This window comes from Malaclemys terrapin, chromosome 1 (genome assembly GCF_027887155.1).
Source record: "Malaclemys terrapin pileata isolate rMalTer1 chromosome 1, rMalTer1.hap1, whole genome shotgun sequence".
In the NCBI taxonomy this organism is placed as follows: Eukaryota; Metazoa; Chordata; order Testudines; family Emydidae; genus Malaclemys; species Malaclemys terrapin.
Window position 1 is genome coordinate 120,046,634 of NC_071505.1, and position 13,488 is coordinate 120,060,121.

At 45.3% G+C, this 13,488-nt stretch overlaps 1 protein-coding gene across 1 annotated transcript; it reads left to right on the forward strand.

Moving 5' to 3' along the window:
- The first annotated feature begins 806 nt into the window (after positions 1-806).
- KCNJ8 (potassium inwardly rectifying channel subfamily J member 8) lies at positions 807-12,622 on the forward strand. Its single transcript, XM_054016307.1, has 3 exons — positions 807-893; positions 2,075-2,514; positions 9,664-12,622. Exons 2-3 carry the CDS (start codon positions 2,150-2,152, stop codon positions 10,562-10,564), a joined length of 1,266 nt encoding a protein of 421 aa, XP_053872282.1. The 5' UTR covers positions 807-893; positions 2,075-2,149; the 3' UTR covers positions 10,565-12,622.
- The last annotated feature ends 866 nt before the right edge of the window (positions 12,623-13,488 follow it).

The following is a 13,488-nucleotide window of genomic DNA, read 5'->3' on the forward strand; positions in this document are numbered from 1 at the left end:
GACTAACAAATTAGGTTCCATAGTTTCATTTTCAAAAATGATGTAGGCACTTAAGAACCTAAGTCCCATTGACTTTCAGCTGAAACTGAAGGTTCTATAGGGTTATTGGGGGCGATTTTTCAACTTGAAAGCAGAGAAAAGTTCAGCTTTTCATGATATTTAGACTCCTGAGTGTCTAAGTCGCTTTTGAAAATGGGACTTAGGCTGCAATGTCATGTAGGTGCTTCTGACAATGTTACCCTGTCCCTGCCTTTTTATATGACTTGGGGAAGAGCATTTAGGGTCAACCCCTATAGTCTTTACACAGGCAAATCTCCCATTGAGTAGAATGGAGTTTTGCCGGAGTAGGGACTGCAGGATCAGTGCCCTGTTATCCTGACCTTTACAGTTTAAAAAATCAAATCAAATCCCCCTGTGTATCAATGGAGTTTTGGATACAAGAACAACCCCCTTCCAAAACAACAACAAAAAAGTTGGGAGTTGTTTAAAAGTGTTTGGGGTTCGGGGCTGTGATCTGTCCCCCTGTTTCTCTCTCCCACCCTGTCCCACACACTACTTCAGCACACTCCCCTTTACCCCCGCACTTCCGCCGGGGGCCGCTTGCCGCCCCGCAGCTCCGGGACGACCCGTCACGAAATAGAGCCTTTCACAACCGGCTGCTTTGCTGAGCATCACCTCCCCCTGGAGCCCCGCGGGGAAGGAAGGAAGCCGCCTTTAGGAGGCAGAGAGAGAGAGATCAGCTTCCTGAACTTGTCCTGTGCCGCAGCACTAAGCCAGCCTCCCCCCCGCAAGAGATCTTCGCTGCTGCCCCGGCGTGTTGGGCGTTCGGCTGGGACGTGGCCAGGCAGCGCCGGGGGTCTGAGACAGCGTTCCGGGTCCTGCTCGGGATTTTTGTAAGTTTCAGCTTTCCTTCTGGGGTCTTTGCACTTCCTCGTCAGAGATCTCCTCCCCTTCAACAAGCCGAACAAAGTAAGACCAGGTGCCTGCAGGCGTCGTTCTCCCTTTGAAATGGAAGGATCAACAGTGGGGCGTTTTCTCTCCTTGAAAGCGGAGAGGATTTTGACTTGAAGTGTGAGGTCTCTATACATGGATTCCCCCCTCACCTCCCTCCCCCTGTTTAGGTCGGGCTGGGAAAGGGTACGGAGGGGATTTTGTTGTTGTTAATTAACACATATTCTATTTATTTAGTGTTGCATCCTATTCATTAGTAACATTTGAGCAAAAACACAAAAAAAGCTGGAGGAGATTAGGTGAAGTTTAGGTGCATTATGATGATAATTGCGGGGGGTGTGTGTGCAAAGCACCATCAGTGCCAGATCAGCTTTTTTTTTATTTTAATCGCATGCCTATTTTATTATACAAAATAAAATATTTATTTTAATTTTCATTACTATTTTTTGCTTGATTTGGATGGGGAAACCCCCCGCCCCTCCTTAGCTGAACAAGTGGTCAATAATTTCCCACCCAGGTAATGTAATATTTCCCCACACATTTCTATTTTAATCTGAAATACATGATGCTTTGGGACCAGACTGTCAGCCCTTATTTATGTGAGTGAATAACATACCAGTTGTCTTACTGACTTCAGTAGGGCTATTTGGAAAGGCTCACCTAGGTGAGCTCCACTATTGTGCCCTTGTTAAATATGGGTCAGATTCTGTAAATTCATACGCATGCAAGTAACATTTACTCACATGAGTACTCCCATTCAGCAGAGTAATCACTTGTGTGCAGTTGGTTGCATGGTTGACTGTCTCAGTAGGATCTGGCCTTAGAGCCTGGATCATTATTTACTTTGGTCCACAGTTTTAAGGCCTTTCTGTGGCTTTCCTCACTCTACCAGTGTCCAAAATAAATCACTATTTTTATTCGTTTTATGATTTGGCCCTAACTGCCTTTATAACAATCACAGTCTAAAATGAGCATATAATAGCACTGTAGAATAATCTTACAGTGACATTTAACTTAACAGCTGTTCCCACGAGGGCCATCTACTCCACATGCCTATCACTTTTATTGTCTGGGAAAAATGGGAAATAGATGGCAAACTAGATCTTGTTCTTTTTTTCCTCAGGATGTAGGAGGACACAAAAGGGAGACCAGTGGAAAAGCACTTGTGTCCTGCTAGGTGGACTATGGTGGCAGGAAGATGTTGGCCAGGAAGAGTATCATCCCTGAAGAATATGTGCTGGCACGGATTGCTGCTGAGAACCTTCGCAAGCCACGCATCCGGGACCAGTCCCGCAAAGCTCGTTTCATCGCCAAGAGCGGGGCGTGCAATTTGGCGCACAAGAACATCCGCGAGCAGGGCCGCTTCTTGCAAGACATCTTCACCACCCTGGTGGACCTGAAGTGGCGCCACACGCTGGTGATCTTTACCATGTCCTTCCTGTGCAGCTGGTTGCTCTTTGCCATGATGTGGTGGCTGGTGGCTTTTGCCCATGGAGACATGGATGCTAGCACCGAGAACTGTACAGGCAGTACTAAGTGGACACCATGTGTGACATGTGTCAGGTAATATACAGTAGGAGATGTAAGGAATAGCAATGATGTGAATGCCATGCTGCCCAAACCTAAAACTAGGCTTTGGTTTACTTGAACTGTTCTGTACAGTATAGACAACTGAAAAGTTGAGTGTTCTCCACTAGGTTCCACCAAATCCTACAAGCCCCCCAGGCTTGGGAAATACTGTACCTCAGAATTCTTTGATGCAGGGCCGGCTCCAGGCACCAGCTGAGCAAGCCGGTGCTTGGGGTGGCAGATTGTTGGAGGCGGCATTCTGCCCAATCCTAGGGCGGCACGGCCGCTTTATTTTTTTTGCTTGGGGCGGCCAAAAAGCCAGAGCCGGCCCTGCTTTGATGCCTTACCAGATCTCCTAGAATCTGATAGTGACGGAGACCTTGCTGCTTTTCAGATGTCTCTACAGTATGTTGATAATTTTCCGTGCCTGTTAAGTTAGAGCCTGCTTCAACAAAGTGGCCCTTAGGTGTGTGTTGTAAATGGTTTAGTCCTGTCTACATCAATAACACTATCTTGAACATGGTGTGGTCCATAGTGAATTTCACACCATGACACAACAAGAAATAGCTTATCTTGAGAACTATATTTTGGCTTCGGAAAATCAGTCCAAACTTTCAAAGATGACTACTGAATTTGGGTGCTTCATTTTCTGGCTTGTCCAACTTATGACACCTTAGTGAGACTTGATTTCCAGAAAATGGAAAGCATCTGAATATTAGGCCTCTTTTAGATATCTCTAGTTGGGAAGCCAAAAATGGAAGTACCCAAAATTATTAGTCACTTATGAAGATTTATCGATTTTAATTACGGGACAAGTGCTGTGACACACTGCATCAGTATTTATCTCAGACAACAAGAACTGTTGTGAAAAACACTACCAGAGTACTACAATAGGTGTCAGAGGAGTGTGTTATTTTCCTTTTACTACCAACAAAATTCCCAGAACCCTGGCACTTTCCAGAGTACCAGCCAAATGATTGATCAGGAGGGAATTTCAAATATACACAGTATGTTTACAGACTCCAAAGAGCAAACATTAATAGGAGCAAGCAATGAGACCATTCTGTGATATGTACAGTAAGATCCTTATTTATAGTACTTGTTCTTTGAACAGAAAGAACCTGATTAACCGTTGCCCTGTCATTTACACCGGTGCAAGGTGGGTGTAAAATGCTACTGAATCAGAATGGTTGCATTTTGCATGCATTTTGCATACACTTTGCATTGTTGTTGGGAGCACACAAGGGGCAAGGTGGGATAGAATTAGACTCATAATATCTGAGTGTCCACTTTTATCTCCCTCTCTGTCTTGGTGACACAAACACCGTGGTAGCATGTATAAAATTCCAAGTGGCATTATTTCTGGCCTACAAAGGACCAGATTCTTAATCCCTTCCCTTGTTTTTACGCTGCTTTCCTAAGTGGGGCTATTCCCCTTCCAAGCTGGACTAAACTTCATTGCGTTGATTGATTTTACATTTATTTATTCTTAGGAACTGGCTGCAAGCCAGAGCTTCTGAAATGAGCAATTATGGCTCAGATCACCTCTGTGAGGGAACTCTCTCAGGCTTCTTTTTCATAGTATGTCCTCTCTATTGTTCAAGGAAAGGCGGGGCAGGGTTTGCAGCAGCAGAAAGGGCTCCATCCCACAAACCCGCTACTCTACTCTCAGAGGATCTGTCGGAAGGAAGGGCCATTGGGCACTGAGCTTTCTACATTTGGTCTGGGACTCCCTGCCTTGCCTTTCAGCTTCAAAGCAGCAGCACAGCTCCAATGGAGCCTCTCCTATGGGACTTTCTTGCTGGCTGCTACCCCAGGACGTCCCCTTCCCAGAGGACATTTCCTGGCAATGGAACACACATGCACTAAAGTTCACACTGATTCATTTTTTGTGAGGAAGCCGCATGATACTCGGCCTTATGCAAGCTGGGGGTCACATGAACACAACAGCTTTTAAGCCATACTTCCTGCTGCCAGGCATGTCCCTTGTAGTCCCTTACACTAGGAGACTGCTTAACTGTCTGCTTCAGGAAGTTTTATGGCTGCTTTCTGCTGCCAATGCGGTGCAAAGGGGTTGTATCCAGAACAAGGTTCTGGCCCTTTCTCTATTCCATCCACTGGCATTACCACTGATAAGTCTCCACCTAGTCCATGCAGGATTTAAGGTACAAAATCCCTATTCAAACAACAATTCCAGTGAGGTCACTACATTTTACTGCAAGGAAAATGTGAAGGGTTATTATAACTAACTGAAACATAGGTGCGGGAACTATGGGTGTGAGGGGTGCTGCAGCACCCCCGGGCTCCTGGCTGCCAGCCCAGTGCCCGGGGACTCCGCTGTCGGCCCCACACCTGGGATCCCAACTGCTGGCCCCACGCCCAGGGTCTTGGCTGCTGGCCGCACGCCCGGGTCCCAGCCACCCAGCTCTGCTGCCATCCAGCTCCCGGGGTCTGCTGCCACTCCGCACCCGGGGCTTTGCTCCCAGCCTCAGCTGGGGAGGGGGGGTTGGACAGGGGTTAGGGGACTGGCTTTCAGCACTCCCACTATTAAAAATGTTGTAGCACCACTGAACTGAAGTGAATGAAGGATTAACATAACTTTTTGCTTTAGCACATGACGAAGAACACATGTTGTCATATAGTATTAGTATCTGTAGTGTTTCAGGCCAAAAGGTAGACAACCATCTATCTTCTAGTCACGAAAAGTAATTTTTCATGGCAGTAAATGATTCTGTTCTGTTAAAACCGACTCCCTGTTCCAACAAAGTTATGGAATAAAAGTATTGTCACTAATATTTTTAAGAATAAAGAAAAACTGATTATCTTAAAGGAATATTTGATATTGACACTGTATACAGTAATAATAATAATTAAAAATAGCCAAAATTTTAAAGCCTGTGTGCCTAAAGTTAGTCTCTTAAACCCATATTAGACATCTAACTAAAATCTTTCCATGTAGGTTCCAAAATGTAGCTTTAAGAGACACCTGGGTTTGAAATTTGTAACCAACACTTAGAACTCATAGAGCACTTTATGTTTTCAAAGTGCTACAAAACTATTAACCACACCCCTCTGTGGTAGGTTAATATTGTTATCCCGCCCATTTTCCAGATAGGCAAATTGTTGCCAAAGCTGAAATAGGAATCAGTGACAGACTTGGGATTATTACAATTAGTTGCTCCCTGGCTTTTACTTCTGTGTTCACATGCTCAGCTTGCTAGACCTTCATTTCTTCAAGGACTGAGTTTACACTATAAAAATGTGGATTCTTTTTCAAATGAATCATTTTTAAAAGAAATTGGAGTATTTGAAGTTGCAACCATACACTTCACTCTGCATATGGCTGAATATTCGTCACCCTTTCACTAATTCCATTAAATACCATATTAACCCCTTCATTCCTGAATTCTTTAGAACTATGTGCAAAAAAACAAAAAAACACAATTTAAAAAAACACACAAAAAACACCACATTGGTGGTGACTCCCAAGAACGAAAAGCTTTTAAAAAATCCCGGTTTTAAAACATGCTTATCAAATTTGAATTAGAGCCAGTGAGAACTCAGCAGTCACATTACTGGGAGTCACTTCCTTTAAGATGAGTTTTCTCTTTCCACAGAAAAAAAATCTCCCTGATTTTGCATGTGCTATAAAAAATTTTGAATTCTCTTTGTGACTCCTGGTCCTCTAGTAGTTCAAAGGACTGTTCCAACTTATCCTGAAGTCATAGTCAAAGGCTATGTCTAATCTACGTGGTAAGTTGACCTACGCTACGCAACTCCAACTACATGAATAATGTATCTGGAGTCGACGTACCTTAGGTCGAGTTACCATGGGAGGTCGACGGGAGAAACTCTCCCATTGACTTACCTCACTCTTCTCGTCGGGGATAGAGTACAGGGAGAGCGATCTGCTGTCAATTTGGTGGGTCTAAATCCACCAAATCGACCGCCGGTGGATTGATCTCAGAGCATCAATCCCGGCTGTAGTGTAGACCTGCCCAAAGAGTTAGTTAAGAGTTGATCAGGTTTTGTTCTTCCAAAACCAAACCTGAAACAAAGGGTGGTTCAGATCTACCTTTGTGGAAAGGATATATATATATATATATATATATTACATTAACATAGCTCCGTTATGTACATAGATGTTACATCTGGGCGGACTATAATACATGAAAAGGGCCATTGTCATATTTGTTCATATGCATCAATATAAGATTCCATGTATGGCATGTCCAATAAATAATCCACATGTTACTTATGTAGCATCCACATATAAATTACAAACCTAGATCCAGATTTAAATTTTGCAGATGGCCTTATTTTGACAGTGAGTTGAACCAAAATGCTAGGTCAAACCACCCCCAACCTTTGGGAGATGAAGGGAATGAGTGTAGAGGCCCATTGACTTCATTCAGCTGCCTAGCCTCACTGGCTTACTCTCACTCGTAAACAGCCTGGTTGCTGCAGGAGCCATGCTTCTAGTGGTTTCCGTTAGTGTGATTGTCCCCAAAGCCCACTAATGGGGCTATGTAACAGGTTGTGCTCTGTCCTAGCCGTGGAGTGCCCTCTGTGGGTGGTGTCCTGCCCGTTGTCTGCCCAGCTGTTTGTCTGTTTGGGACCCGCGTCACTCCCTGGCTTGCAGCGTCTTCTTCTGGACACAGCCCTCCAGCTGTGCCCCACTCGGGTCTCTCCCCTTCCGAGGGTATCCACAGTCCTCAGTCTGCACCTGCCCTTATGGCCCACCGCAGCCTCAAAGTCTAGTCCTCTGCCTCAAGGGCAAGCCACAATCTGTATCGGGCCATGCTCCTCCATGGCCAGGTGCAATGTAAGGGGGTGGGCGGGACCCAGGCCCACCCACTACTCTGGGTCCCGGCCCAGGGGTCCCTATGGCGGCAGCTATATCCTCCCCTCCTCTCCCCTCTACTGCTTGCACTCCCTGGGCCACTTCTCCTTTGGCCCTTGCACTTTCTCAGCCCTTCTAGTTAGGGGCTGCAGCCTGGCAGGTCACAGGTGGGAGCCCTCGCTCTGCTCCCCCAGCACTGCCCAGCACTGCTCTGTCCAAGGTGTTACCTCCTTACCTCAGGAGCCAGTCCTTCTCCCTTGCTAGTCAGGGAGAGACTGCTCTCTCCTTTGCTAGGCAGCCTTTATATAGGGCCCAAGTGGCCTCTTTCTATGCCTTGATTGGCTCTCCACAGGCCTTTGCTGACTGGCTGCCGGTCTGCACAGCCTCTCTGGCCTGTTCCAAACCTTTTTCTCATGGAGTGGGGCAGCCTCCCCACTACAGGCTGAAAGTCCAGAGGAGAAAGTAGTGTAAGGGTATGTCTACACTACCCACCAAATTGATCGATCACTACCCACCAAACTGACGGGTAGTGATCGATCTATCGGGGATCGATTTATCGTGTCTAGTGTAAACACGATAAATCAATCCCCAGTTGCTCTGCCATCGACTCCTATACTCCACCGCGGCGAGAGGCTGAAGTGGAGTTGACGGGGGAGTCGGGGCAGTCAACCCCACACCGTGAGGACGCGAGGTAAGTCGACTTAAGATACATCGACTTCAGCTACGCTATTCTAGTAGCTGAAGTTGCGTATCTTAGGCCAATCCCCTCCCAGTGTAGACCAGGCCTAAGTTAACTCAGGCTGTACTCACTGCACAGCTTTCCCTCACTGGTTTGGAGAGTGGGAGAATCTAGAAAAGTCAACCATCTCATCCACACTCCCTCCTCCACACCCCTGCCAACTCTGTGGAAGTGGAAGGTGTGGTACTCCTGACTCAGAGGTTTCATTGGGTGGAGGGAAAGAAAAGAACACTGTTACCTCTGTTCCCCTAAAAACCAACCCAGGTCACATTTGTATTAGTTTTATTACAATGCCGCTGTTAGGTCAGATAGAAAAGAGATGGAACTTATTCATACACACACACATTCACTGCATTCATACCCTCATGCACCCACACACTTACATAGGTGGAGAGTTACCGGAGACAGCATGGAGGCCGAGAAGCCCAAGCGTGGTAGATCTGGTGTGTCTGCCTGCGGTCACGAATCCAGGCTGCTGAGTAGGGCAAGAAGCAGGGGCTTGTGTGCATGCCTTCTTCCTCTTAGGCCTTGGCTCCACTGGCACTGTACAGCGCTGCAACTTGCTGCGCTCAGGGGTGTGAAAAAACACCCCCCTGAGCGCAGCGAGTACAGCGCTATAAAGCGCCAATGTAATCAGAGCCTGCAGCGCTGCACACTCGCTCGCAGCGCTGCAAGCTGTTCCCCTCAGAGAGGTGGAGTACATATAGCGCTTCAAGAGCTCTCTCACAGTGCAGGCGGCGTGACTACACTCGCGCTTCACAGCGCTGCCGCGGCAGCGCTGTGAAGTCCCAAGTGTAGCCAAGGCCTTATTTTGGAACTAGGCGGCTCCTGTCATGTACACTGAATTTCCTTTCTATGTCCGTCACCGAGAAGCATTCCCAGAGCAGTTCCTTTCATGCATACCAGGTTCTTCTTTTCTTCACAGCACTTCATGACTGCCTTCTCAAGGCAGATTATATCAGACACACCTGGCTCCTGTCTCAGGGCTCCTCTCTCCTTGCAGTTCCTCTCCGCCCAGTCCCACATACACTCCCTCATTCACACTCTCTCTGAGGGATGGGATATTACAAAGCTTGGTAACTTGAAAAGGTTACAGAGCTTGCAAAGGTTACAAAACTTTAAAGGCTATGCTAACAATCACTGAATTTACAAAGTCTGCAAAAAGGTTGCAGAATTTGATACAAGTTACAGATCTTACAATCGCATTTGAGCGGAGGCTTTACATAACAAACACTTCAAGAGTTCGAGTTCTCTGCCTGCTGACATGGAGAAGAATATGGACCATTAGGCAGGGAGGTTAGGTGAATTGTCCAAGGCCAGAGAGAGAGTCAATGCCAGTATTCAGGATTTCCAGGCTCTCAGGTCTGTCCTTTGACCGTTAAACAATGGCTCCTGTTCCTGCAAATGTTGAGCATGCAAAACTGCCACTGAAGTTAATGGGAGTTTTAAGTGTGCAATAATTGCAAGAATGAACTCTTTCATTGCTTCCTATTCAGTGTACACTGTTAACTTTTCTACTTGAGGTATTTAGATAACTAATTGTATGCAACTTTCTCCATAGGTCTTTCACTTCTGCTTTCCTCTTCTCCATTGAAGTTCAAGTGACCATTGGTTTTGGGGGCAGAATGATGACAGAGGAATGTCCCATGGCCATCACTGTCCTGATTCTGCAGAACATCGTAGGTTTGATTATCAATGCCGTCATGCTGGGCTGCATATTTATGAAAACTGCCCAGGCTCACAGAAGGGCAGAGACCTTGATTTTCAGCCGGCATGCGGTGATTGCCGTTCGGAACGGCAGACTTTGCTTCATGTTCAGAGTGGGAGACCTGAGGAAAAGCATGATCATCAGTGCCTCGGTGAGAATACAGGTAGTGAGGAAGACAACTACACCAGAGGGGGAGATCATCCCTATACATCAGCAAGACATCCCGGTGGATAACCCTATTGAAAGCAATAACATTTTCCTGGTGGCTCCTTTGATCATTTGCCATGTCATAGACAAGCGGAGTCCTCTCTATGATATATCTGCTAGTGACCTAGTGAACCAAGATTTAGAACTTATAGTGGTACTTGAAGGAGTAGTAGAAACCACTGGCATCACCACGCAAGCAAGAACATCTTACATAGCAGAGGAGATCCTGTGGGGCCACCGCTTTGTGCCCATCGTAACAGAAGAGGAAGGCGTGTACGCGGTTGATTACTCCAAGTTTGGCAACACAATCAAGGTAGCTGCTCCGCGGTGCAGTGCTAGGGAGCTGGATGAAAAGCCTTCCATTCTCATCCAGACTCTTCAGAAAAGTGAGCTGTCTCATCAAAACTCTCTGCGGAAACGCAACTCCATGAGGAGGAACAATTCCATGAGGCGGAACAACTCTATGAGGAGGAACAACTCTTCCCTCATTGTGCCCAAAGTACAGTTTATAACGCCCGAGGGGAATCAGAGTATGTGCGAAACATGATATACAACCTCACATGAGGCTGAGTCACTGATAAAGGTTGAGAGGCCAAAAATGTTTTTAAAGAAACAGATGCAAAATAGAACTGTACTGGAGCTATTTATTCTTTTACTTAATGAAAGCATCACATAACAGCAGTAGGAAACACTATAGCACTAGGCATATTAATTAATGAATAATGACACTCAGAGTAAAGGAAGCATGGTTCACTCATGTAATGTATTTTGTATTAATATGTGTTTTAGTGGCATGTGAGATTTTTTTCCTTTCAAGGAAATCTATCTGATGCTTTTCTACAGACTGCCATAAAATGTGTTTTACTTTTTACTTCTGGATTACGCACTGTCCGCCAGTGGGCTGATTTTCAATAGCACTGTGCATCCAGTAGCTTCCAATTATTTATGTGGGATGTATGGATTTAAGGTTAATAGATTCATTGATTCCAAAGGCCAGAAGGGACTTCTCTGATCATCTAGTCTGTCCTCCTATATAACATAGACCATAGAACTTCTCCAACATATTTCCTAGTGCATATCAGATCTTGATTTAAAAATTGCCACTCCTGGAGGATCTACCACAACCTTTGGTAAATTTTCCCAATGATTAATTACCCTGACTGTTAAAAAATTATGCCTTATTTCCCGTCTGAATTTGTCTAGCTTCAACCTCCAGCCCTTGGATTTTGTTATACCTTTGTCTGCTAGACTGAAGGGCCCATTATCATATATTTGTTCCCCTTGCAGGTAATTATAAACTTTAATCAAATCACCCCTTAACCTTCTCCTTGATAATCTAAATAGATTGAGCTCCTTGAGTCTATCACCATGAGACATGTTTTCTACTCCTTTAATCATTCTTGTGGCTCTTCTCTGAACCAATTTATCAACATCCTTCTTAAATTGTGGGCAGCAGAACTGGACACAGTATTGCATCACTAGTCACAGCAGTGCCAAATACAGAGATAAAATAACCTCTCTACTCCTAATCAAGATTCCGTGTTTATGCATCCAAGGATCACATTAACCCTGTTAGTCACAGCATCGTTTTTCTGGAAATCAAGTAAAGTGTTCATAAACAATTTCCCATTATCTTTCAATTTATTCTGATTAAATTCTTCATCCCAGCTGATTTGCCTCAGAATTGTTTTCAGCTGAATGAAATTGGCCCTTTTAAAGCACCGTGTGTGTGTGTGTAAATAAGTATAACCAGTTTGGACTTTATTCTGTTTGCGCATTATAAAGTCTGTATTTGGGGGGTAATATCCTGGCTCCACAGAAGTCAATGGCAAAACACCCACTGATTACAATGGGGCCAGGTTTTCACTCCCAGTTTTTAAAATCTTGGTTCCACTGGTTTATGAAAATGTCATTAGTGACAGAAGGCCAGACTAATTAAATTAAAGAATTGAAAACCACACTCTTTAGCACCACTGTTGGCAACATCAGTACTGATTGATCACGGGACCACAGCTTAAAAGTGGTCGTGCCATGACCCCAGCCCACCAGCTCTGTGGCCTATGGAGCAAATGCCAAAACCTGGGGATGAGGGATGATGTTTGCCACTCCTACACCCCCTAATTGGTGCCAGTGCTTCCACCCCTGCCTGCTAACCCTCTTGGAGTGTGGCTAGTGAGCTGGTGCAGATAATGAGTCTGTCCATTTATTAGGAGGATGATCATTTAAAATAGTCAGATCTGGTGATCTGTATCTCACCACCTTGCATCCCCAGCCACGGCTATCAAATTGTTCAGAGATGTTTGTTTGCCCATTTGTTTGAAACAGGCAAAGCACCATTCCATCAGCTGCTGTATTATACACATTATATGTGTATAATCTCAACACCAGCCTGTATAAAACCAAATTTTCCATAAAATAAAAAAATAGCAATAATGACTTATTCTGCCTCCATTGCGGGTTTTTTTCCCCACCCTTCTTTCCCTTGTCTCATTCTGTTCTCAACTCTTCACTAACAACAAGGAGTCTGGTGGCACCTTAAAGACTAACAGATTTATTTGGGCATAAGCTTTCGTGAGTAAAAACCTCACTTCTTCGGATGCATAGAGTGAAAGACTTTCACTCTATGCATCCGAAGAAGTGAGGTTTTTACTCACGAAAGCTTATGCCCAAATAAATCTGTTAGTCTTTAAGGTGCCACCAGACTCCTTGTTGTTTTTGTAGATACAGACTAACACGGCTACCCCCTGATACTCAACTCTTCACTGTTTGTCTTGATTCTTCCTTTCTTTAGCCTTTTTCAGGGCCCCTTAGTTTAATGTTTCTATATTATTTCACTCTCTAAATATTTCTGCTGAGATTTTTTTTTCCTTAATGCTCTGTCTCATTTTGTCCCCCAATTTGGTCTCTCTCAATCTCAACACCAGTATATTCTCGCTCCTTCTCCTTTCCCATCAGTTCCAATCATTCTACCACTATCATTTCTAATTGTTATTATTTATTTTTTGTATTGTGGGAGCACCAAGGAGCCCCAGTCAGGGACCAGGACCCCCTTGTACAAGGCATTGTACAAACGCAGAACAAAAAGACTGTCCCATTTCAATCCCGTCCGGATTCTCTTCCAATTCCACTTCTAGCACCCAGTCCCCTTGGGTGCTCTGCCCTCTCTGGAATGAGAACCACAGCCAGCTCCAGCTTCCCCTCCACATGTAGAGGGAGAGTATATTTGGGAGGGTGAGTTGGTGACAGCTGGTGACTTTGCGGGTGTCACCATCTAAATCCAGGTGAACTGAGCCCTCAGCACAGCAGGATGAACTGATGACAGCGCTGTTTCTGAGTGAGCAATGCAGTCTTGGGTGAGGGGGCATTAGGGAGCATTGAGGAGATGCTGACATAGCACACACAGTGTTCATGACCACACCAGAGATCCATGAGGTTGGGAGCAGCATTCCCCGCAGAACACAGGAGCTCCTC

Bases quoted from the DNA above. Each gene is read 5' to 3' on its own strand.
- KCNJ8 (XM_054016307.1), top strand. From the start codon at position 2,150: ATGTTGGCCAGGAAGAGTATCATCCCTGAAGAATATGTGCTGGCACGG. The intron at 2,515-9,663 runs GTAATATACAGT...CTTTCTCCATAG, and splicing joins CCATGTGTGACATGTGTCAG to GTCTTTCACTTCTGCTTTCC.